This window comes from Oryctolagus cuniculus, chromosome 4 (genome assembly GCF_051225735.1).
Source record: "Oryctolagus cuniculus isolate XC-2025 breed Fujian yellow rabbit chromosome 4, ASM5122573v1, whole genome shotgun sequence".
In the NCBI taxonomy this organism is placed as follows: Eukaryota; Metazoa; Chordata; class Mammalia; order Lagomorpha; family Leporidae; genus Oryctolagus; species Oryctolagus cuniculus.
The window spans coordinates 174940923-174966864 of record NC_142870.1 but is presented as its reverse complement, the minus strand read 5'-3'; the positions used below and the strand labels follow the sequence as shown (position 1 = coordinate 174966864).

The following is a 25942-nucleotide window of genomic DNA, read 5'->3' as shown; positions in this document are numbered from 1 at the left end:
TTTATCATTTCAGGTATTTGAAGATGTTTACCTTAAGTACCAGCCCAACATTGAAAGATTGCTCAATTGTACCGACAATATTTTCACATTTATTTTTATCCTGGAGATGGGTCTGAAATGGGTGGCCTTTGGATTCAGGAAGTATTTCACCAGTGCCTGGTGCTGGCTGGATTTCGTCATTGTGATTGTAAGTTCACCACCTCGATGTCTGCTGCAGGCTGAAGCTGGGGTGCAGGGGCCAGGGAGGAGGAGCATTGTCAGTACTTCCAGAGCTCATGGAAGTTTATTCTGGTGCAAAAAATTCTGAAATCTATGCATAAGGGGCCTTCAACCAGTTCCCGGAAATGCATGTTTTGAAGCAACTATGCACATATTTCAAAACAAACATTTTTAAATCCCATTTTCTCACAAACTTTGTGAAGTATTCTTGCATGGATGCTGCTTTTCCTGCGTGCCTCATATAGACAGCTCTCCAGATATTTCTGTGCTGTCATTGCCTCCTCGCAGGACTTGCAAGTGGCTGTCACTTGTCCGTCAGGAGCCAGCCTTTGCCGTCCCCTGCCTCACACACACACCGCACTTCAGGTGCTCACCACTCCAGCCTTTTCCGTGGAGGCTTCCAGCCACTTCTCTCCACAAGCACTGCTTCCATGGAAAGAAGACCTAAAATAACTCCAAGTGTCTTCCAGGCCCTAGTCCACTTAGGGCTTTTCCTGTCTTCTCAAGGCTTCTCAAAACAGGTCAGCACCGACAGGCGAGACTGGTTTCAATCTTGACTGTTGAGCAGTACAAAAGGATTTCTTACATATATTCTCTCGTTTAATCTGCACAACAGTGTTCCAACAGAAGCAGCCTTATATAACACCTACCATGTGACAGGTGAGGAAACCCGAAACCCAGGACCAGCAGCGTGTTTCAGGTCATGGAATGCAAGTGGTGACCCTGAGTGGTGATAAAGCTGCTAACAGTAACTGTGAACCCCATTTGTCAACCGATTTCCTACAAAGGCGTGCTCTATAGTGTATTCTGTATGTGTACTCTCCCTTAGTTATCATGGTCACTCTTGGGGGTAGGTACTGTTATTCTTCCTTATTCAGAGGTACAAGACTGATTGAGTAGGGTGTCCAGGAAATGGGGTGAGGACTCTATATGCAGAGGAGGAATAATAGCATCCCATATCGTACCTCAAAATAATAACAATACCCCGAAGAATGAGTCCAATACTTCTACCCAGCTAGAAGTAGTAGAGGTGAGATTCAAACCCAGTAAGTCTCACTCGAGAGCTCTCGATTTTAACACCCACATTGTTTCTACTGTGAGATAAGGAGGTACACTTTGTCCCTGCCGCATAAGGCAGTGGATAAGACAAATGGCATGAGCACAAGCCTTGTTGTCAGCAGCCCTCACTGGAAAATCATGTTGTTGGTGGACACAGAGAGGCGTTGATTCAGGAATTTTAGAGAGCCATGGGTGCTGGAGCAGCTCCAACAGGACTCAAGGGAGGGAAGGAAAAACATCCACGTGTGTCATCCTTACCAGTTTCCACAATGCAAATAATTCTGCAGCAGTCATCCTACCTAGCAACCAGGTGAGAAGATGACTGCTCTCTTCATTGAAGGGACCTGTGCACTCTGGATGCCAGCCATCTGAACAGGAGACTGAACCCAAAGCCAGCCTACCTGCTGCATGTCTGAGTAACCCTGAGCATAGCATTTCCCTTCTCTTGGGGTTAATTTTCTCATGGGTAACAGTGAAGCTGTGGACTATAAATGGCCCAAACTGACTAAATACAAAATAAGAAGCCTACATCTAGCAATAACCCATACAGACATCAAAATAGTGGTCCAAACCCACACTGCGAAAAAGAGGTACTGGGCCCTGGTGGTTCTGCAGGCAAGTTCGCTAAACCTCAAAGAAACAGTTAACTCCAATTTTATTAAAATTGTTACAAAGAATAGAAAATGAGAGAAATCTTATAATCCTCATAAACGAGGAAGTAGAATCCTGATAACAAAATGAATAGATCAAGAAAATAATCTTATAATTATATGTCTTTATAAACCACAGAGGGAACACACACAGGTGTAACTGACTACTAGTACCAGCCTGGGCATCGTTCACAGATGGAGGTGTGAATCTTAGCTTCACCATTTATCAGTGCTGTTGCCTGAAGCAAATTGCTGATCCTCCGAGCTTGGTTCACTCACCTGTGATGAGATAAGTCTTGCCTGACACTGCTTATCTACACACACTGCTGTGGAGATTAAATGAGAGAATGTGTGAGACTGATCTTACAAATCTGAATGTCAACAGGATTATATAAAATCATCTTCATAAATTTGGACTGGAAAAACATAAACATAAGCCACAAAAATCAGTTTCAAAATGAAAGCTTTTATTTTTTCTGTTCAACAGAACTGTAATTAAAATTAAAGACGAGCCATAAGCCTGGGAACCAGCATTTTCCATGTACCAATCAAGCTCAGTATTATCCACACTGTATCAGAACTCCTGACGGAGCCTTCAGAAAAAGACAGCTCGGGTCAGAATGGGAGAAGGACATGAACAGGCAGTTGCCAAAAGGAACACAATTTGCTAAGAATTTCATAAAGAAATGTACACCGCTTAGCACAGACATGCATATTAAAATGAAGAATCTCTTTTCGTTCATCAGATTGGCAAAAATTTTTAAATTAGATCCGTCTAATATTAAGAAGGAGATAGGAAAACAATCTCTAATCACTGCCAACAATTTAATTAGTATAACCATTTTGGGGAAAGTCTTCCACTATTGTAAAATTACAAGTAAGTCCAACTTGCAATCCATAAATACTACTTTCTGTTATAGATCCAAGGAAAACATCATGTGTGTACCCAAGAGAAGCACACGTTTGTCTAGTTTATTGTTGTTCATAGTAACAATGAAATGGAAATAATCTAGATATTCAGCAAAGGAGAATGGATCTGTAAAACATGACTATTCATATTCTTTAATATTGCCAACAGTTAAAGGAGCAAACTATAATGTATATACATCAATGTGATGGATTTCAAAAGCAGTACAGAGTGATAAATGCAAGTTAGAATAAAAAGAAAAAGGAGGGGCCAGCGCTGTGGCTCAGTGGGTTTAATGCCCTAGCCTGAAGCGCCGGCATCCCATATGGGCACCGGTTCAAGATCTGGCTGCTCCACTTCCAGTCCAGCTCTCTGTTGTGGCCTGGGAAAGCAGTAGAAGATGGCCCAAGTCCTTGGGTCCCTGCACCCACGTGGGAGACCTGGAAGAGGCTCCTGGCTCCTGGCTCCAGATCACTCCGGCCATTACGGCCAACTGGGGAGTGAACCATGACATGGAGGATTTCTCTCTCTCGCTCTCGCTCTCGCTCTCTCTCTCTGCCTCTCCACCTCGCCTCTCTCTGTGTAACTCTGACTTGCAAATAAATAAATAAATCTTAAAAAAAAAGATGTAGAACATGAATAGTGTCCATAGACTTTAAAAAAAAAAAAAAAGGAAAAAGTAGCGCAAGATTTCCTACTCGAAGGATGTTGTAGGGTGGGAAACAAGTGGTATTTTAAAGTGAGTGTCTCAACAGTGCCTCCTGGTGGTGCATAGCCTGGGGTGAGGTTCCAGGCGAAAAGGTATGTAATGTCCTCCCCAGAATGCCTTTCCCCACCGGTGAGGATGGGGATTTGGTAATGCAGAGTCCCCCATGCTCTGTTCTGGCAGGAACAAGGTGGGAGTACTTGTGGGAAAGCTGTTAAACTCTCCAGACAAGCAAAGCTACTACAAGCAAAAAGTCTGTGTGTAACATCCAGTATAAATAGAAACATTTTTGATTGATTACACATTTTTTAATCTTGCCATAGTAACTCATCTGTCTTACTAACTCATTTAATTTATCTTGATTGAGAAATATGTTTCTACTGCAATGAAGCTGGGAGGATTACTAGGGAGTATTTTTAGGTAATAGTGAACTTTACATCAGCTCAGTCGTGAGTATCTGAACTCACTTCCTGTCCAGACGAGCAGTGTTCAAGGAGAGCCTGTGAGGACCCCCGTAACTACTAAGAGTGGCTGAGGATCTGGAGAGGGTCTCTAATTTAAGTTCATCGTCTGTTAGGTCTGGATTTAGAGTGCCAGCAGAGCTTTCCAATCTGCGTTCCTGTCCCATCTGGGAGAGGAAAACACATCTAATTCCCCCGAAAGGAGCTATTTGAGTAAGGGGGGAAAATTGTGAACAAATAATGCATTTTTGTAACTTTTCCTTTGGCCACCATTTCCGGAAGTGTAAGGAGCTCCTGTTTCCCCGCTTCCCAGGGAGTCAGACGCCACCCATCTGCGTCTCCTTTCCTTGTTTGGAGGTTCAGTTGCAAGAATGAGGCCACTTTACCCTGGTGCGCTTCAGAGTGTATTTCCTAAAAAGGACATTGTTTTGTTTAGACGATGACCAACGTCAGGAATTTAGCCGTCATTCAACACTGAATCCACATCAGTTTCAAGCTTGGTCATTTGTCCTAGTAAGGTTCTTTCTGGCTAATCCTCCCTGCCTGCCTTCGCCTCCACAGCGACACAGGGAGCCATCCCGATCCCACACTACATATCATCCATGTGTCTTTGATTGCCTGATGTTCAAAATCTCTCAGATTTCTTTGACCCCCATTAAGTACACAGTGATGAAAGTGCCTGATTTCTGCTTGCGTGAACTGTAATTGCCAGACAGGGAGACACGTGCTTCTCCATCTACCCTCCCCCTTCCAGCAGGGTCTGACTTGTTCCTGTGGGCATGATGCCTCTGCCTCTTGGGAAAGGGGCTCTTAGCCCCTCCCCGGCTTCCCTGGGCACCAAGGCAGGTGCACAACTTGCCCCTTCTCTTCCACCAGGTGTCTGTGATCAGCCTCATCAACCTGAAGTCCTTGAAGTCCTTCCGGACTCTGCGAGCTCTGAGGCCACTCCGGGCGCTGTCGCAGTTCGAAGGAATGAAGGTACGTCCTCCAGCTGGTCAGATGGGAGCTCAGGCAGCAGGGGAGAGCAGAGAGGTGGGCTGCCCTTCTGGGCGCGCCGTCCTCAGTCACCAGGATCTTCCTGGTCTTTCCCCTTCTCGGCCCAGTGCATGGAGTTTGAGAGGGAAAGGCATGTCTAGGATAGAGTTACCATCCTAACAGCTTCTGTGATGGCTAAGATGGGCTCTGGCTTCCCTTCGGAAGCCCAGGGCAAGTGTCCCCTAAGACTCTGACACCCTCATCAACGGGAGCTGAGGGCAGGGCTGGGCACGGGGTGGGGGCAGGAGATACAGGAAGCGGAAGCCCAGGGCAAGTGTCCCCTATCTGACACCCTCATCAACGGGAGCTGAGGGCAGGGCCGGGCACGGGGTGGGAGCAGGAGACATCCAGCCCTGCCTGTCAGGCTTGCCCTGGGAAGATCATGACTTGGTGCGTCCTGCCCATTTTTCTTCCTTTGTTGTTTCCTTAAGGTGGTGGTGAACGCTCTCATAGGTGCCATACCTGCCATTCTGAATGTTTTGCTTGTCTGCCTCATTTTCTGGCTCATATTTTGTATCGTGGGAGTAAACTTCTTTTCTGGAAAGTTTGGAAAATGCATTAATAAAACAGATCCAAATTTGTTTACAAATCACACCATCATTACATATAGAAACCAATGCCAAACTGACAACTTCTCTTGGGTCAACCCAGAAGTCAACTTTGACAATGTGGGGCAAGCTTACCTCGCTCTGCTGCAGGTGGTAAGTATGATAGGTATGTTTTTGACTGGGAAAAAGAAACTGTTAAGAATTACAAATCATTTTTAACTAATAAAAATGCAAGGACTCCATTGAGATAACAGGACCAAATCTTAGTTCCTCCAGGGGGAGCCAAGGCCTTCTGGAACTGTCCTGAGCATCCCCGACTTTGTTGCTTACTGAATCTCGCTGCCCAAGTGGCGTCCCTGTAATTACTCAGACATCACACTCTGTCTTGTGTGGTGCCTTGCTGGCCCTCCAGGTCATCCTTTTAAGCAGTTGCCACATCTCAGGCAGAACAAACAGATATTGGGCCACAGCTTTTCAAACAACTTTGAAGTCAGACATTTCTTTGGTTTTTAAACTTTTTAACTTGTGAAAATGAAAGAGAGAAGTCCAAGACACTCAAGCTCGCATCCCCTTCTACTGCCATTTTGTAGAAGCAGGTCTTCCCGGCACGTTGGGCCTCCCCTGCTCTGCGTTTGCATGCTGGGCTGGCGTTCTGCATGGCGTGTGTCTGTGGTGGACATGTCAGCTGTCACATCCGTGTGTCTCTGCTTTGGTTGCAGGCAACGTATAAGGGCTGGATGGAGATTATGTATGCTGCGGTTGATTCCCGAGATGTGAGTCTGTCCCTCGGTGTTGCAGAGTGCTAGGGTTAACTCGGGGGCACCGTGAGTGTGTGAACAATCAAGAGCTTCCTGCCCCACAGTTTCAGCAGCCAGGGTTCTCGGCCTCATTTCCCTCGGGCGAGAACTATGAGAAAAGCCACTACCTGATTAAAAGCACTTGTGTGTGTCTCCAAGGTCTAGTCGTGGTCTCCATGGTGACCAAGGGAGCTGTAGGAGGTAGAGCCAGAAGCCAGGGTGCTTTTATTTGTTTCTCACCTCTTCTCCAAATAGGTGGACAGGCAGAAGCCAGATTTCACAGATGACTTGTCTTAGAGAAAACCACGAGACTGGATTAAATTCAAACGAGAGAGACTGCTGTGGCTGCAGGCTCCCTGCGCCGAGCTCCTGGTGATTTCCAGCCGTTGAGTCCTGCCACACGGTCATCGTGGAGTCCCAAAGGCGGAGGATATTCAGCAGTTCGCTCTGTTTCTATTTCTCAGACGAGACATTGAGGGCTAGAAAGGAAGGAACTTGCCCAGGCGTAGAGGAGGCAAATGTAGAGTCAGAAATGGAATCGCAGGAAATCTGTTGAGTTTTCCCATCCTAGCACATGTGTGTGCTCGCACTGGGAGTCTGCAGAGCTGCTGCCTGACATGCTGTCAGCATTCGACACAAGTGAGCCGTAGCGTCAACAGAGCTGATAAGGGCAGGGCACTGAGGAATGGGAGCTAGTCCTTATGATCCTCCTAGTTTCCCATTATCAATGTATAGGCAGGCAGAATGAGTTACTGTGTGGAAGACACATAGCAACAACCCTGGATTTGCTTAAGTCTGAGCTCTTGCTAGCAATGTTAAGTTTCTGGAAAGGCAAAGCGAATGGTGTATACTTAACTTTATAACACTTATAATTTGTATTATAATATTTATAGAGAGAATATAGTTGCATAATCATACATTATATGTATAATATCATTCTGTAATTACAATTTATAGCAAGGGAACTATTCTAAAAGTATCATTGCACCGATTTCTTTTTTTTTAAGATTTATTTATTTTATTTGAAAAGCAGAGGCAGAGAGAGGGAGAGAGGTTTTCCATCCGCTGGTTCACTCCCCAATTGGCTGCAACGGTTGGAGCTGAGCTGATCCGAAGCCAGGAGCCAGAGCTTCTTCCAGGTCTCCCACATAGGTGCTGAGGCCCAAGAACTTGGGCATCTTCTACTGCTTTCTCAGGCAATAGCAGAGAACTGGATCGGAAGTGGAGCAGCCGGGACTTGAACCGGTGCCCATGTGGGATGCGGCGCTGCAGGCGGAGGCTTTACCCGCTACCCACAGCCCCAGCCCCATCAATGCACTGATTTTTTCTTTTTGAGTACATGACCTTCACCCAGTTTTGCCTTGGGCACTCATCAGCCTTGAGGTGGAGATGGGGGCGGGAGAAGCTTTCGTAGATGTGTGGTAGGTGTTTGAGTTACCTACGCTCCCACAGTGAGCGATAGTTGAGCGGAGGTGAGGGAGGGGTACCTGGGCTCGTGCTGGCACTGGTCCAAGCCAGCTGATGGATCCTGGTTTCTAGCACGAAGCCCTTGTGTGCGTGACACAGAGCTTTCTGGTGGTTTCAGATACTGCAGCTGTGACCAGTGACACCACGAGCCATGTCTCCTTCAGCTCCTTCTGCCACGTCACCTACGCGGGCGGCCCCTGGCCCAGAGTCTATTCCCATCGCTTGCTAGAAGGGACCCTGTGGCAAGGCCTTAGCTCCAACTCCATGTCCTGGAGCAAGGCCGCTTGCCCGGTGTCCCCCACGCGGTCCCAGCAGCAGCTTCCCCACGGAGTGCAGGACTGAAGCAAGAGCACTTCCTTTGCCATCCATGTCCCCCTCAATTTGCTGGACCCCACGTGCCCTCTAGGAACAAACAGAGAATCAGGATGTGCATCTTAGGGTTCCAGTTTTCTCTATCTCTGTTTTCTCCCCCACAAAACTCTCTCGGGACAAATGAGGTGAGCTTTTGTCGTTCCCTCTTCCTCTGAACCAATGTATGGCGGTATTTCAAACATCTGTGAGGGGCAGACATTTGCCACTTGGGGTACTGATGCATCCTATCGGAGCACCTCTTGAGTCCTACCTCCTCCCCTTCCAATCCAGCTCTCTGCACCCTGAGACGTAGCAGGTGATAGCTCAAGTACTTGGGCCCACCCAGGCTGAAGACTTGCACTGAGTTATGGGCTCCTGGTTGCAGCCTGGTCCAGCCCTGGCGGTGGCAGGCCATTTGAGGAGTGAACCAGCAGATGGAAAACCTCTCTGTGCCTGTCTCTCTCTTTGTGTCTTTGCCTTTCAGATAAAATGAAATCAATACACTTAAAAACTAAAATAAAAACAGAGTTCCTGGAATATGGAATTAAACAATAAGCTTACTTTGGTGTAAAATATTTTTTGAAACCATGAAGTTTGCTCATAATACAAATTACCTCTGAACTTCTTGAAGAACCCTCACATGGAAATTTTTCATAGTGAAGTAAGCTTTTATTTTAATTCTGTTTTCCACAAAGTTCTTGAAGTACATGATGAACGTAAAGGTATGTAGACATTCTTTTACCTCATGGCGATAACCTGACTTGCAGGTCTGTTAGCCTGCTGCGTAATCTTATTTCAAATGCCAGACGCTGAAGAGCAGAGCCTTCCTTCCATCACATGGTTTCTATACTAATGTCCATCTTCCATTCAAAGAAATGGACAGCCTCAAGCCAGCTGTGACCTGGTCAGGTATCTTCCAGTCGAAAGGGGAAAGCAATGGTTTTTAATAGCTAGCTCTGTCTCACCAGTCTGTGTGGAAGATGTTGGCTAACAAGTATCGTAAACGCCTTCAGCAGATGGCAGAGCTGTCAACACTCGCTTCTCCGACTGTGATCGGGGGAGGGGACTCCTCTCACTACTACCCTAAAGCACTAAGGCCAGTCGCAGTGGAAAGAACCTGGACAAACAGGGTCTCAGATGCTCTTGACTGTGCCTTCAGCTGGGAAATTCTGGCGGGAGCTTTATCATTTACTGACTCATTCATTCATTCACTCACACATTCATTCTGTGCTCACTGAAACTCCATGTATTGGAAGGTACGCTAGCCGCTAGGAATTCAGCAGTGAAAGGCCATGATCACCAACTGCGTAGAACAGTAGACTCTGTAGGAAGGCGGCCACAGCTCAGTGGTTAGTAGTTTAATCACTTCTGCCCAAGGTCAATGTGCTGCTTCTGTGGTGGCCACAATCCAGTCTGGCTCCTTCTAGTTGCATATCCAGAGACATCCTGTGGACTTTCTCAAACGTCCAAGAGACTGTGCCGCTCCTCCTTCTTACAGACCCTCAGTGGTTCCCCATCATTTACCAAACAAACAAACGCCCAGCCTCCAGCTGGGGCAGCTGCCTCTGGGTCTCTAGGTGATCACCCAGACTGAGCTGGGAAACGGAAGAGCAGCTCCCCCAGGGCCTGGATCTGTGCCAAAGAGATTGTGTGGTTAATGGCATGCTGAGCCCCTTCGGTTGTAAGCAGTGAGGACGGCTCGTTCTTCCCTCCAGTAATTCTCTTTTTCTTCCATTGAAAACTCCCAACAGAAAGACGTACAGCCGGTGTTCGAGGCGAATTCGTGTATGTACATCTACTTCATAATTTTTATCATCTTTGGCTCATTCTTCAGTCTGAACCTCTTTATCGGTGTTATTATTGACAACTTCAACCAACAGCAGAGAAAGATAAGTATGTGGGTTGTCCTGACTTGGTAATTTCACCTCCATTCTCCAAGGACTTTGATGGAACACAGTTCTGGTCTGAACAGCTGTGCAAAGCAACTGGATCTGCGTGGAGACGAAGAAGGAGCCGCTGCCTCTGCTGGGCGGAGAGCCTCCAGGATAAGGTTGGGAGGGCCCTGCGAGCATCCGGGGTTTATTAAGTCGTTGTTTTACTCTCTGCCTACCCTTTACTCAGTGAACACTGCTGTTGTGATTAAGCCTGATACTGAGTGGCCCTTAGCAGAATAGCAGCTACCAGGATTAGCATTTGTGACATCATGGTCAGATTTAAGGGCATCCCACTTGTCTACCTACAGTAAAGATGATGGCCCTCCTCTTCCAGCAAACTTGTGTCCTGGCACCCAACACCCAGCCTCAGCGGGTCTATTGAACCTACTTGGAAGGAAGGTGGCTGGGGAGGAGGAGGAACTAGGGAGGGTTTTCCCCACACAGTGTCATGTGAAGAGGCTTCTTTGCTGATTCTGAAGTCCTCAGGACCTTAGCAGTAAATGTGGAAAACGAAATCGCCCTCCAGTGACCACCAAATGATAACCACTTTGGACGGCATTGCTGGGCATTTTGGCAGAATGCCATCCAGTTACTTTCTAGCCAAATATGTATTCCTTTTACCTGGCTGGGAGTCCCTTTTATTTTTAATTCAGTACGTTGTGGGCTCACTATCTATAATCTGTGTCATAACATCATCTCTGCCTGAAGAACACTCACGGCTGAATTCTATCCCACATTCATCCTGCGGCTTCCCCTCTGTTTACACATTCAGGTCATTTCCAAATTTCCTGCCCTTCTAAAACAATCCAATTATTTTCAGGATTTTTCTGTTTATTTAGTCAGGAGTAGTTCCTAGAATGAGAGCACGTAAGGCACTAAAGACATGCTGTGAAATTCATCATTCTGGCTGTTAGCATTGCTATTCTCCTTTATAGCTGATGGGAAAAGGCGTTCTCTCGTGGTTCTGTACTTATTTGTCTGCTTGTTAGTGAGGCTACACATTTTCCCGCAGCTTACAGGCCGTGAGTATTTCTTTCTCAAGAACTGTTTCTTTCTGCCTGAAGTTCATTGTTAAGACTGGGGTTGCCACCATTTTCTTATGCATTTTTTATACTAAGTCCAAGTGGTGACTTGCTTCTTATATTTTCTTTGGTATTTATGTTTCGTTTTAAAAATTGTTTTCCCAGAAACCTTTTATTTAAGGTATACAAACTTCATGCATTTCATAAACACAACTTTAGGGACAGAGTGATTCTTCCCACCCAACCCGCCCTCCCACCTGCACTCCCACCCTTTCTCCTCCCTCTGCTATTCGCATTCTTATTTTTTTTTACTGAGATCTGTTTTCAATTAACTTTCAACACAGAAGATTGACTCTATACTAAGTAAAGAGTTCAACAAATAGTAAGCAAAAAACAAAAACAAACAAACAAAAAACACCTGTTCACCTGTTCACCTGTTCCTCAACAGTCGAGACAAGGGCTGCTCAAAGTCACTGCGTCTCAAAGTGTCTGTTTCATTTCTATAGATTACCTTTTGGGTGCTCTGTTAGTTACCACAGGTCAGGGAGAACGTATGGTATTTGTCCTTTGGGGACTGGCTTATTTCACTAAATAGAATGTTTTCCAGTTGCATCCATTTTGTTGCAAATGGCAGGATTTTAATATTTTTTTTTACCACTGTGTAATAGTCCATGGTGCACATATCCCATGATTCTTTATTCAGTCTACAGTTGATGGACATTTGGGTTGATCCCATATCTTAGCCATTACAAATTGAGATGCAATAAACATGGGGTGCAGATAATGCTTTCGTGTGCTGATTTCATTTCCACTGGGTAAATTCCCAGGAGGATGGCTGGGTCGTATGGTAGGTCCATGTTCAGATTTCTGAGGGACCTCCATGTGACTTCCACCGTGGCTGCACCAGTTTCATTCCCATCAACAGTGGATTAAGGTGCCTTTTTCCCCACAGCCTCACCAGCATTTGTTGTTCTTATATTTTCTTGATGATGTTTTGATTTACAGATATTAGTGCTTTTAAGTCACTGCATCTCACTCTTTTTGACTGCTTTTCTCATATTCATGACCTGAGCATTTCTCGTCCCAGAGTCATATGGCTAAATACGCGCCCTTAGCTCTAAGACTTCGCTACTTCTGTGTTGAGCTCTTGTGATTTACACGAAATGAACCTCGTTTTCAGCCAGCCTTCGTTTGCTGTCATTAGGCGGCTGTCTCAGTTCTGCACCAGAAGTGTGAATCACCTCTGGGACGCGCGTCTGGATTGTAATCCACACTGACAACTTGGATGTCAGATCCGAGCTTCCATCAGATGCCGATCAGCCCGCAGCACCCGTCTGTTTGACTTTTGTTAACATGCACAAAGGTATAGACACCCAGCACCTAGCACCACATCTTATTGACTGAAGAATGTCCTTGTGTCATCTACACGCTTACTCAACCCTATTTTTTAATGGAGCAAATAAACGTACATAGACTACAGTCTCACATCATTTCCTTCATAAATATGCCAGCATCTGTCTCTTTTTAGACATTCCCACAGCGGTGGGCCTCATACCCAGGGTTAAGGCGCCTGTGAAGCCAGCATCCCATATCAGAGTGCCTGGCTGGAGTCCCGGCCATTCTGCTTCTGATCCAACTTCCTGCTAATGTATCTGGGAGAGAGCAGACGATGGCTCAAATATCTGGGTCCCTGCAACCTGTGTGGGAGACTTGGAGTTTTGGGCTCCTGGGTTCTGCCTGGCCCAACACCAGCTGATGTGGGCATTTGAGGAATGAACCGGTAGATGGAAGGTGTGTGTCTGTGTGTCTGTCTATCTGTCTGTCTCCTTCTCTACCACTGTCCTTTGCAAATAAATAATTTTAAAAAAACCATAATTACATTGTCACATCTAAAAAATTTTTCTTTGAATTCATCAAATACTAAAATCCATGTTCAGTTTCCCCTGAGCCTTTAATTTTCTTAGATTTATTTATGAATTCTCTGTTGTATTTATTTTTATTAAATTTTCATTTGTTTTGATTCAAGTCAGGATCTAATGAGGTCCTCCTATGTGACAGCTCTGTTACTCGCCGGCAGGACCGGATACACCAGGCGCAGGCTGCCTGCTGCCCGGGTCTGGAGTCAGGTCCTTGCAGGCCGTAGTCCGCCACGCTCCTTGCCGCTGCTTCCAGGCCTCCCCAGTAGAGGGAGCTGCCTCAAACTCAGGACTACCCGGAAACACGGTGTGAAAACGGGCATTCTGACGGCTCAGGTTCAGTGCTTCCAAGTTGTCAGTCAGCCACTCCTCTGATCCATCTCTCTCCTCTTTCCACATTGAGAAACCTGGTCCTCAAGGGCACAGCGGATGGTAATAGTAAGACTTCCTGCAGTCGGTCACTGTCTTTCTCTCACACAGTCTGTAGTCTCAGAATAGCAGTCTTAGTACTATCATGACAAGTCTGATTCCTGGGAGACATGGTTATGCCCAGCATCCCAAAACAACCTGTTAACTCCCAGGCTGTATACTGTTGGTGCATACTGGCGTAGTAAATTCAGACCCTGAATTCTCATCAAGACAGACCTGGAGTCACAGGCTGTCAGGCCAGCCTAGTGTTCTACTCGAAATCAAGGCAGAGCCAGCCTGCCTTTGGATCAGTGTGATGCGCCGGCCGCGGCAGCCATTGGAGGGTGAACCAACGGCAAAGGAAGACCTTTCTCTCTGTCTCTCTCTCTCACTGTCCACTCTGCCTGTCAAAAAAAAAAAAAAAAAAAAAAAAAAAAAAGGCAGAGCCAGTTCCCTGGGTGTCATGCATTGCTGTGGACACATGTTGTTTTCTTCCTCGTCCTGTCAGTGGGCACCAAGAGGCACCAGATGCTTGCGGGGACACCTGTGCCTCCCTCCTCTGCCCAGCCCCTTCCCTTTGCTTCCTGACGGTTAGTAACTCTCACAGTCGCTAGTGCTCGAGATTCCAGCTCGTAGAGATCAGCAGGTGCCTCTCATGCCAGCTGTGGCTTTGCAGCTAATTCCTCACTCGAGTAGACAGAGACAGAGCCCTCCCATTCACTGCTTCACTCCCCAGACACCCACAACACCGGGCCTGGGCCGGGAGCCTGGAGCCAGGAACTCAACCCAGGTCCGCAGTGGATGGCAGGGACCCGACTGCTTGAGCCATCAGCTGCTGCCAGCCAAGGCCTCCATTGGCAGACAGCAGGAGCAGAGCCGGGACTCGAACCCAGGCCCTGAGAGGAATGAGGACATCGCAGGCAGTGCCCTGCTGCTGTGCAAACCCTCGCCCCGGCTCCGTCGCTGGGCCTCTCCGCTCTCAGACCCTGGAGATTTTTCTCACTGTGTTCAGGTTCAGCTGTGCTTCTAGAAGAATTCTGTTTACTTTACACAGCATTTCTAAACAGCTTGTCCATTCATTTCCAAACACTGAAAATCCAAGTCTTTTTTCTGTTTCTTTCTTGCTCAGTAATGAAAATAATTGAAACTATGGGTTTCCTTTTCTGGAAATGACTCTGAGTAGATTTTGTGAAACCTCATTTGGTAGTGTCAATGTATCATTTTAGGAGAATTTAATTGCCACATTATGGGATTTTGTCTAAATTTTTGTTACCAATTTCTATTTTTATTGCATTGCAGTTTGATTTATGCAACATAAAACATATTCAGTTTTTATAAAGATTCTGTGAATATTTGCAATGAATTTGTGATATTTACGTTGTAAAAAGTGGTATACAACTAGTAAATATAACCTTATTTCTCTCTTGTTCCTTAACTTTAAAACTGTTTCCTTCTAGCTCTCCCTAGGGTCCAACTTCTTGTGCTTCCGTTGGAATTGTAAGGACTGTTGACAGAAATGCAATGTAAACTTGAAGTTGCTTCTAAATTTCAGAACTTAGCCCCAAAATCAAGGCAATCTCTTGTCTTCTCCCTATACTTAGGTGGCCAAGACATCTTTATGACCGAAGAACAGAAGAAGTACTATAATGCCATGAAAAAATTAGGAACCAAAAAACCCCAAAAGCCCATCCCAAGGCCTCTGGTGAGAGCAACCTGCATTGAATGGGTGGTTCTGAGTAACCTGGATTTCTGCCGTGCCTTTCTCTTGGGACTTTGGTTTGCAGGCACTGAGAGCTCACAACATCCCAGATGCACTCCAGCATTCAGGTGTTAAGGGTCGGTGGTAAGAGCCTAGGCAGCCATGCAGTGTGCTTGCGGGGTGCTGACGAAGGCGCTGTGTGCACCCACTGCAGGAAGCGGGCACAGCAGCTGGGACTCGAGCAGTCAAGATGCGTTCGCAGCGTCTTTCACCACCTTAACTGGTGTGAGTGGCTGAGCTGATACAGCTCATTCCCCGTTACCAGTGTTTGTGACGAACTTGGTGGAGCAGGGCTGGCAGTTTTGTTTTTCCTGTGAAGGACCAGAGAGTTAAGTCTTGGCTTAGCCAGCCGTGGTCCCTGCCGCTGCCTCAGCTCTGCCACCGTGGCACAAATAGAGCCACGGAGAGTAAGACACGGAAAGCGGGGGTCTCACGTCATTTCATGTGCCATGACATTGGCTTCATCGTCTGATTTTTCCTCCCCAAGCATTTAAAAATATAAAACTCACCCTAGGTCATGAGCGATGCAGAAACAGGTGGTTGGTTGGGTTTGTCCTGTGGGCCATGGTTTGTTGATTTCTTCTCTGAGCCCTGCCTTATCAGGTGCTACAGGGAAAGCCAGGAGCAGCACTTGGCTAGGAGCGTGCAGTCCAAGTGAGAGGGAGGAAGGTTAAATACACATGTGAGAGAATTAAATCATCAGGCACAGATTAAACATGATGATCTGAAATCCCAAGTGCTCCAAAGCCCACAATTTTCTGAGCACCAACACGACATCACAAGTAGAAAATTCCACATCTGGCTGCATGTGAACCACATGAGATCAGGTGTGGATAAAGAAAACGTCTGCACACACGTGGACTATTATTCGGCTGTGAAAAATGAAACCCTGTCATTTGCAGCAAAATGAATATAAATGGAAGACATAATACTGAGTGAAATGAGCCAAACAGAGATACTGCATAGTTCCCCCCAGAAGTGGATGTTGAAGAAACTCCATCTGAGCGTAGACTAGCAATTACTAGAGGCTCATGGGGGAGGGGGGATTGGATAACAGGCCCCAAATTGGAGCTGGATAGAAGGTTCCGTTCCTAGTGGGGTGACTGTAGTGCACGACAACCTGTTGCATGTTTTCTGGGCGACGGGAGGAGGGAGCCTGGGGCTCCAGTCTCAGTGCAGTGATGAGCGGGGAAATGCTGGTTAACCTGGCTGAGCAGTGCACATCGTATACTTGCACTGAGGTGTCACACTGTATCCCATAAATCTGGACAATTATTCTTACTCCAAACTGATGAGGCTTTAAACAGCAATAAATGAAATACATTTTGAAAAATAATTTCCTCCATAAAAAACCGAGATGCACTAAAAATGTTATATAGAATTACCTGTGTGTATAAGGTATACAAGATGAATCCCCTGTGTGTATCAGGTCTATCTGAAACAGATAAATTTGTGGCTGGACTCCATCCCCAAGACAGCACATGTATGTGCACAAGTTCTGAATCCGGGTCCCCCGTTGGCAGCTGCCAGGGCAGGCCGAGCGGGTGGAGGCTGGAGAGTCGGGCGGCATCCGGGAGAGGGGTTTTCCGCCAGCAGCAGGCGGGGGACTGGGGCTGCCCTTCAAGCACCAGGCCCAGGGGAGCGAAGCTTGGTCCACCGCAGCTCTCAGCACTCGGTGGCACCCGGCCCGAGGGTGTTTTTGTTATCAGCCTCCGACTCAACAGCAGTAGGCTCTAGGGCTAGAACTGAAGACTCAAAAGACACACTTCCAAGCAGTGCCGCCCATGGCCGTGCCAGTCACAGCGCCCCGGCCCTGCGGATCCGCAAGGAGCGACCTTACCCTGGGCGCGGACTCCGTTAGCGCAGGGAAGCCAGGCCCCGCGTCACCCCAGTGTGCGTTACAGCAGGTTTCTCACGGGGCGTGGGTACCGAGTCACAGACCCCGCGGTGTGACTGCAGCTCCCAGTCAATCATTCTGATAGACAAGGCAATCTGGCAGCGAACGCTGCACCTGTGTCTCGACGTCCCCATTCCGTCTGGAGAGCAGTATTAGTGGACGCCAATCCAACACCTTATCGCCAGACACCGCTACGTCTGAGCTAAGACGTCCAGTCAACTGTCAGCCCTTTACACACACCACGGACTTACTTTTTAATCTCTCAAATCGAAATACTCTTTTTTGACCTTTGCAACAAATGAATAGCAATTTCTCAGGCAGGAAAATCCAGCTGTTTTAACCTGAACATTCATCCATTTCATTTCCAGCCACAGTCAGGGGATTTAGAATCATCCACACGTCCCTGCGGGGTGGCTTCCTCACTGGGTCTGACGCTAGGGGTAACTGTCCGTCACAGAGAATGCTTCTGGGCCATCTGCCTCTTAGGTCACTTACGCTTCTAGTCCCCTCTGTCCCGGAGTTACAATGACCTCTACAGCCGCCTCCCGCACTTGGCTCCCCTCACTCTCTGTCCCTCTTCTCCTCTCCCACCTGACTTCCCAGGCGCGTCCTCACATGGGCAGTGCACCTGACCGTCCGGTGACTTCTCCAGGCTTCTTACCAAAAGCCTTGGAGCACCCAGCGCAGGATTCGGACGTCACCAACTTACATGCAGCGTCCCTGCCCGTGTCCTCCCATTGGCCCCTGGTCTTCCGAGTGCTGATGTTCACGCTCATGGTTTTAATCCATATTAGCACTGATGCCACTGACCTCTGACCGCCACGCCTCACTCCTGCCCCTGCGCTGCTTCTGCTCACGGCCCCTGGACGCCCTCCTGGTAGTGCAGACTGAACATGTTCAGGACAGAGCTCAGACCTCCTCGGAGTTCCCCATCCTCTGGTCTCTGCCGCTTAAACGCAGTCAGTGACCAACGATGAGAGGAAGCGTCAGCCCCACGCTCAGCACCCGACTGCTTTCCTTCTACTGCACACTAGCTCTTCAGCTGTGTGCTACATCTTCATCCCCGGTTGTCACCAGGAGGCAGCATCATCTGCGGCCTGGGTTACCATGACAGGTCCCTGGGGCCGAAAGATGTGGCTTACAGGTCCCTGCATTCTCTGTGCAGACCAGGGTATGCATACTTTGACTGGGTGATATAAAATAACCCGATATGTGCAGGTATTATGAAACCACGCATGCACTCGAGAACGCCAGTGACTCAAGTGTGGGAGTTTGTGTTTAAGGACAGTTTTCACTAAGCAGTGCTTCACAGCAGTTACAGTAAAGAAAACCATGAAATAATTGAGTCCTTTCACCGCACATGGTGGATCAGGCACACAGAGTCAAATCAGAACTTGTGCCAGAACCGTCAGCCATACAAATTTAGGGAACAGTGTGGCCATCCATATAGAAACCAGCGTACAATTTCATCAACAATAATATAATCAGATTTTTGTTTCCATTTTTAATAGTCACTTAATAAGAAGCCCATTTATCTATTTATCTTCAAATGAACAAAAATTAGAAAACTGGCATTCAAGAATTGCTTGACTACAAAAAAAAAAAAAAAAAAAAAAGAGTTGCTTGAAATTAAGAGTTTTGGTTAAGGATAAGCTCTGAGGAGCCAACCTGGCCGATGGAGCCTCAGGGACGTGACTGACGTTTTCTGCGGTGTCCCGTGTGAGCAGGTGTTCTCTGCACTGGAGTGACTGCAGGACAAGCAGATGAAGTGCAGCCACCAAGTTCATCACTTTTATGACATAATCCAACATGAGCTGTTTTAATTCAGCCCAATAGCATTATCCTTCACATCGAAGTTATTTTGTCACTAAGGCTTTGCTAATATTTTTTGTTTTAAAATGGCATTAAAGCTGTAAGCCCAAGCGCTTCACGCCAGTTATCTGATGAAGTTTAAACAGAAGTCTGCACAGCGGCCCAGGGCTCTACAAGCGCTTCCTGCCCGCTGGAAAGGATGTGCAGTTCCTAAGGAACCGCTTCGTTGGGAAAGAGCAGGCGCGTGTTTGACGCGCCTCTCAGTGTGCGTGGCACCCTTCTTCCCACTCCGAATGACCTGTTATTTCTCTCTGTGTTTCCCTCAGAACAAATGTCAAGGTCTCGTGTTCGACTTAGTCACAAGCCAAGTGTTTGACATCATCATCATCCTCCTCATCGTCCTGAACATGGTCAGCATGATGATGGAGACGACCGAGCAGTCTCGAGCCATGACGGCCGTCCTGGACTACCTCAACGTCGCCTTCGTGGTCATCTTCACGGCAGAGTGTCTCGTCAAAGTCTTTGCTTTGAGGCAGTACTACTTCACCAATGGCTGGAACTTATTTGATGGTGTGGTCGTGGTTCTGTCTATTGTCAGTAAGTAAAAATCTCAGCCTCGGGGCTTCCATCGACCTCCAAAAGCAAACTTGGAAACCGGTCATTTGGAAGCACTTCCAGACCATCCTCCAAGCAGCATTCAGGCTTCAGGCGATTCCCGCACAGAAAGACAGGTGCACTAATGCCGTTCTCGCAGGAAGCTGCTAGGAACGAGAGAATAGTTTCCTTCCCCTGACTGTCTACAACATTGAACTAAACAATTAGGTGGGTGATTTGCTCAGGGGAGCTGGCAAAACTAAGATGACCTGGAAGTTTTTGTGGTGGTATATGATTTATCCGGGTTTTAGACCCACGCTTCTACCTTTCCTGTGCAACTGTAAGCTCGAAGGAGCATTTTATAGTTTTAAGGATTTGACAGTTGGTGGCCTTGTTTCTCCTTACTGCAAAACCCGCACGGATGCCAGATTCAACTGTGTCCCTGTGGTGTTGGAGTGCATTCCTCATGTGCTGTCTAGGCCCCAAGGCCCATCTGAGGTTGCGCTTCCAAGAGTGTGTCTGTGGCTGGCAGCGCCTCTGTCCACTTGCGTCCCGTGTGGACGCAGCCCCTTTACGAGCTGCCCTTGTCTCTACTCCGTTGACCTCATCGCCCACCAGCCTCACCCTGTCATCAGTGTATCTCCCCACCATAGGCAAGATCATCGGAAGGCTTACGGAAAGAGAAAGAGAAAACAAAGATGGTTACTGCCAGGTGCCTTTTTTGTAAAACACACACATAAATCAACTGTGAAATTAAATTCTTTATGGCTAAGCCATAAGAATTTACTCTGGGTTTTTAAAGTCTGACTCTAACTAATGTATTCAGTTGACTTTTTGTAATCACATAAAGCTGTCCATGAGCCCTTCTCATAGTTCAAAAAAGCAACGAAGACAAAGAAAACGGATTTCACAATGCACGCTTTTGTGCAGGCTCAGACGGGTGACCAAACAGATGGGCTGGATCAAGCATTTTGGTCCTGTTGCAGCCGCAGCTATGCAGATGTCCAGAGAACACATCCGGGCTGCAGGTCTCCACTCTTGTTCCTGGGCCGTGAGGTGACACAGATGCAGTTTAGCAGTGGGTCCTTCTGCATACTTGTAGCTAAGTCGGCCTTTAATCCGTAGGAGTCAGACCCAACCACACATGCTGGGGAGGCGGACAGCAGCAGACGGCGCCAGGATGAGCCGGGGCAGCCCTCTGAGCGCCCACGAGCTCTTTCTCTGATAGACAGAGGACGTCCACAGCTCTTTCCAGGAAGTGCCAGAACCCGGGCAGCGCGTGGCAGTGTCTCTGCCTTCTGTCCTCGACAGCGTTTGCTCCAGTGGACGAGAAAATCCGCACATGAGGCCCGGTCCTCCTCTCCCCATGGGCAGGACTGTGGATGCCTCTGGGGGACAGCCGCCACCCGCACTTTGGCTCGGCACTTCTGCCGGCTCCTTCTTAGGTTTTAGAGCACACAGCGGTGGCAGCGGGAGCGAGTCTTTCGCTAGGAGTTCACCGTGTGCCAACCACACGGAACGGAGAGTGGAGCTCGGAGAGGCTGGGTTACTGTGGGCTCGATTAACCGAGGATGCATTTATGAGAGAGGTGGTCGTAAAGGACGGACAGTGCTGAGCTGGCGACAAAGTCACGTCCTGCGGGACGACTGCCCGACTGAGGTGGTGGGACCACTGAGCCACCGGCAAGTGTCTTGTCAGCTCGTTCTCTTCAGTCATTAGGGAGGGCAGAGCCGCACTGCCAGGACTCCTAATGACCTTAGAGGACCTTAGGAGCAGGAACCAGGCCATGTCTACACAAGGCAAGCAGGTTCCAGCCATTCTAGAATACTTGGCCCAACATGTGAGTTGCTTTAAATCCTTGTATCACTTGCCTGCAGAGCAGACAAGGAGAGAAAAGGGAGACATTTTAGGCCAAATATTCAGTTGTTTGCACAAAGTTCGGCTTGAGATGCCATTTATGGAGTGCCTGCCGATCAGCAGTCTCCCAGTGTTTGTGAGTCTGGAACTCAGAGTCCCTGGGCTGAGCATGCAGACGACTAGGGACCCGAGGGCAGTTTTAGCCTAAGGGTGAGCAGCCCCACACTGCCCTCCTGGTCCAGCCCGCGCTGCCCTCCTGGTCCAGCCCATGCTGACCTCCTGGTCCAGCCCGTGCTGACCTCCTGGTCTAGGCCGTGCTGACCTCCTGGTCTAGGCTGTGCTGCCCTCCTGGTCCAGCCCGCACTTCCCTCCTGGTCCAGCCTGCACTTCCCTCCTGGTCCAGCCCGCTCTGCCCTCCTGGTCCAGCCCACACTTCCCTCCTGGTCCAGCCCGCGCACGCTGTGGCTCTTCGACCAGTGCGCTGGCCTTGCCATCCCAGGCTGCCTCCAGAGCGCCCTGCACTGATGCAGAGCTTCAAACGGTTCAGCGAACGTTGAAGTCGGAGGCTGACCATTCCCACGGGCAGTTCAGGCTGCGGTCAAACTTGTCCAGCAGGAGTTTCTCCTGGCAGTGCAATCTGGGAGACTCCAATGCGTTGCATTTGCATTCCACACCGTATCGTCAGTAAATACGGACAGCTATCCACTTGTTTCCCCGTGAGTGGCTTTACAAACCCCACGTAGCTAGCGTACTGCAAGTACAGGGGATGACTCACACAACTGGTCTTTAACAGACGCCGTATCCCACCCAACATCCACCTAAATCGCACGGAATTATGTTCCGGGTTAAGGCACAGGTAGATGCTTTCCCTGAAGTGGGCAAACAAGAATCTCAGCTTTGTGCATGCATTAGCAGGACTGGAGGGCGAGGGTCTGCGGTTCTGAGGGGGCCCGTGGCGGCCAGGGCGGCCCGGGGCCTGCTGGCGGCGCTCTGACCGCTGCCCTTTCTCCTTGTGCTCAGGCACGATGGTGTCCGCCCTGGAGAACCAGAAGCACATTCCTTTCCCTCCGACGCTCTTCCGGATCGTGCGCCTGGCCCGCATCGGCCGCGTCCTGAGGCTGGTGCGGGCGGCCCGGGGCATCAGGACGCTGCTCTTCGCGCTCATGATGTCGCTCCCGTCCCTGTTCAACATCGGGCTCCTCCTCTTCCTCGTCATGTTCATCTACGCCATCCTCGGCATGAACTGCTTCTCTGACGTCAGCCCGCAGCCCGGCGTCGACGACATCTTCAACTTCAGGACCTTCGTGAGGAGCATGCTCTGCCTCTTCCAGATCACCACGTCCGCGGGCTGGGACTCCCTGCTCAGCCCCATGCTGAAGGCGGAGAACGCCTCCCGGAACCGCTACCTCCCGGCCATAGCCATCGCCTACTTCGTCAGCTACATCATCATCTCCTTCCTCATCGTGGTCAACATGTACATCGCCGTGATCCTGGAGAACTTCAACACGGCCACGGAGGAGAGTGAGGACCCCCTGGGCGAGGACGACTTCGAAATATTCTACGAAGTGTGGGAGAAGTTTGACCCAGAAGCAACGCAGTTCATCGCCTATTCTGCCCTTTCCGACTTTGCCGATGCCCTGCCGGAGCCTCTGCGGGTGGCAAAGCCGAACAAATTCCAGTTTCTAGTGATGGACTTGCCCATGGTGAGCGGGGACCGGCTCCACTGCTTGGACATTCTCTTTGCATTCACCACCAGGGTGCTCGGCGACTCCAGCTGCCCGGACAGCATGAAAGCAATGATGGAGGAGAAGTTCATGGAAGCAAACCCTTTCAAGAAGCTCTACGAGCCCATCGTCACCACCACCAAGAGGAAGGAGGAGGAGCGGGGTGCCGCAGTCATCCAGAAGGCCTTTCGAAAGTACCTGACCAAGATGACCAAGTGCCCCTTGGAAGACAGGCCCCCTCCCCCACTCCAGATGCTCTGCAACGGAGACTTGCCCAGCGCCGAGGTCGCCAAGGGCAAGGCCCACTATGACTGAGCCCCTCACCTGCTTCCCTACCTCACAGCCTCACAGCCTTGCTTGCAGCTCAGCGCAGGAACAAACCTTGGGCTCCGAGAAACTGGCCGTTCCAGCCTCCGGAGTGTCTGCCACACTTCAGATCCTTCCTGCAGAGAGAGGTCTCAGATAAAGCTGTCTGACCCTTAGCCACGGGCACTGCTTTACCACGGAAGATTCTAGAAGGGGCTAGAGAGGACACACTAACGCTAGCATTGACATACAGTTCAGACTCATTGAAACAAAATAATAGGTAAAAACACGTAAAAGTTTTAGATTGTGTTTTGCGTATGTTTCTAGACACATTCAGTATCTCTGATGTTTTTGTCCGTGGAAATATGTGGTTTATCACGCACAGTTCTTTTGCATGCTAAATGAGAGTTCAAAACATGCCGCTAAACGAATGGCCTATTGCAGATGGATTTACCAACACTGGGTATTTTAGGGTTATTTCAAACCTAAGCAAAGATCTTGGCTTGTCCGCTACCACTCTTTCTTTCATAAGCCACAGTCTGCTATGGGGACATCTGAAAACCAGGGGTCAGCATTTGGGGCACAGCAGGTTAAGCTGCTAGCGCAATGCCAACATCCCACAGGACACCAGTTCAAGTCCTGGCTGCTCCAGTTCTGACCCAGCTCCCTGCTACTGCATCTGAGAAAGGCAGCAAACATGGTCCACGTGCTTGGGCCCTTGCACCCCTGTGGGAGACCTGGATGGAGTTCCAGGCCCCTGGCTTCAGTCCGGCCCAGTCCTGGTCATTGAGGCCATTTGGGAAGCGAATCAACTAATGGAAGATCTTTCTCACTCTTCTCTCTTTCTCTCTTCAAAATTCTGCCTTTCAAATAAATCTTTAGAAAAGAATGGAAAAAAATTGAAAAATAAAGGACATTTTCAATTTTCATTTCTTTCAAGCTAGTATAGTAGTATTTTCTTCTTGTTCTGTGGTTGTGTAAGTAGGGGTTTAGTATGGTTCTTTGCTCAGAATTAAATACCGGAGCCGCTGGTGTGCCTCACAAGCGCGTGACAATTGACTCTCTGAACAAAGTCTCGCTTTGTAGTTCTGTGATGTGAGTACTCTCATCCTGACGGATTTCAATCTGCTTTCGTGCTTTTCCTGGACATGGAATTGGGAAGACACTCAAGAGCCGGCCGGAGCTGGCTCCCCCACACCACGTGAAACTCACTGAGGGCCGGCATTGAGGTGTAGGGGGTTACACTGTGCCCACGATGCCAGCATCTCATATGGGTGCCAGTTCAAGTCCCAGCAGCTCCACTTACAGTCCAGCCCAGTACGTGAGGCCCTGCCACCGGGGGATCCAGAGTTCCGGGCTCCTGGCTGCAGCCTGGTCCTGCCCTGGCCTTTGCGGCCATTTGGGGAGTGACCCCAAATCTGTCTCTGCCTCTCTCTCCATGGTGTTGCTTCTCAAATAAATAAATAAATAAATACATCTTTTCAAAAAGAAAAGGAAACCTATGGAGGCCCTGGGATGGAGACAGGCCTCTGCTGGCCACACCTGGGAGCCACGTGCACACTGATTGTCCAGTGATCTTAGCCATTTGTAGAGTTCAGCACTCTGCAACCCAGAGAAAAACCCAAGCCCATCTAAAGGGCTTGGCCCAGAGGAGCCCGGGACTCCCCAGAAACTGGAGGGGACCAGGGGCCAAGCCAGGCATTCACTTACCTTTCATCCTCAGAGGGGCTAGGCTGGGGGCAACGAACCTACACTGTGGTAACTTCAGTGTGGGGAAACGTCCCAGGAGTCTCCCTGGAATTCTGTGCCTCACCAAGGCAGGAAGAGCTGACGTGCCTGCCAGCAGCCTGGAGCTTGAGGTCTGACCCTCTGACCTGCCTCCCGCCGTGCAGCAGAGGAAAAGCAGGACGGCGTCCGTGCTGGGGTGGGCTGAGTGTGCAGGCCTGTCCGTGTGCGAGATCTGATCCAGGCTTGACGCACTGGGACCCAGCACCGAGCCTGGTGGGTTTGTGTCTGCAGCCCTGCTGAGACGGTTCGTGTCAGCATCAGCTCGTGTTTACTTGGGGCTGTTGGGCTGCAGGCGCTGACTACACACTGGTCATGGAGAACTGCATTTGTACCTCAGAGCAACCAGTGAGGAAGGGGTGCTGCATTTTCAGGTGACGAAACGGAGGCTTGGCGAGGCTGAGGGACACACAGAGAGGCACCTCGTGCAGCGTGAGCCTTTGTGCCCTGCTGGGGAAGGGCAGGGGGTGGCCAGGACCAAGAAATCTCCAGGGTCTTCCGTGCAAGACTTCGAGGGTCCCAAGGAAAGCGTCCGTGTTACAGTCATGGCCAAGTTCCCCTGGGAACGGCCTCTGAGGGCTCCCGGGCTCCCGCCAGTTCTGAAAAGATGGCTGATCATCTCTCGAGCAGGGCTGCTCCTTGCTTGGGGAGGATCTGCTGTGTGCACAGACGTCCGCCTCCCCACCGCCACCTGCACCCGCCACCGGAGCCACCACTTTCCTGGAGCC

General features: G+C 49.1%; 1 protein-coding gene across 1 annotated transcript in view; it reads left to right on the top strand.

Moving 5' to 3' along the window:
* Positions 1 to 24333, top strand: part of SCN11A (sodium voltage-gated channel alpha subunit 11) — a 117246-nt gene extending 92913 nt beyond the window's left edge. The window contains exons 19-26 of the mRNA XM_089331376.1: positions 14 to 187; positions 4879 to 4980; positions 5469 to 5738; positions 6305 to 6358; positions 9952 to 10093; positions 15082 to 15182; positions 19275 to 19545; positions 22420 to 24333. Of these exons, the coding sequence (XP_089187502.1) occupies positions 14 to 187; positions 4879 to 4980; positions 5469 to 5738; positions 6305 to 6358; positions 9952 to 10093; positions 15082 to 15182; positions 19275 to 19545; positions 22420 to 23438 (2133 nt within the window). The 3' untranslated portion in view covers positions 23439 to 24333. The remainder of the gene's footprint in view (positions 1 to 13; positions 188 to 4878; positions 4981 to 5468; positions 5739 to 6304; positions 6359 to 9951; positions 10094 to 15081; positions 15183 to 19274; positions 19546 to 22419) is intronic.
* The last annotated feature ends 1609 nt before the right edge of the window (positions 24334 to 25942 follow it).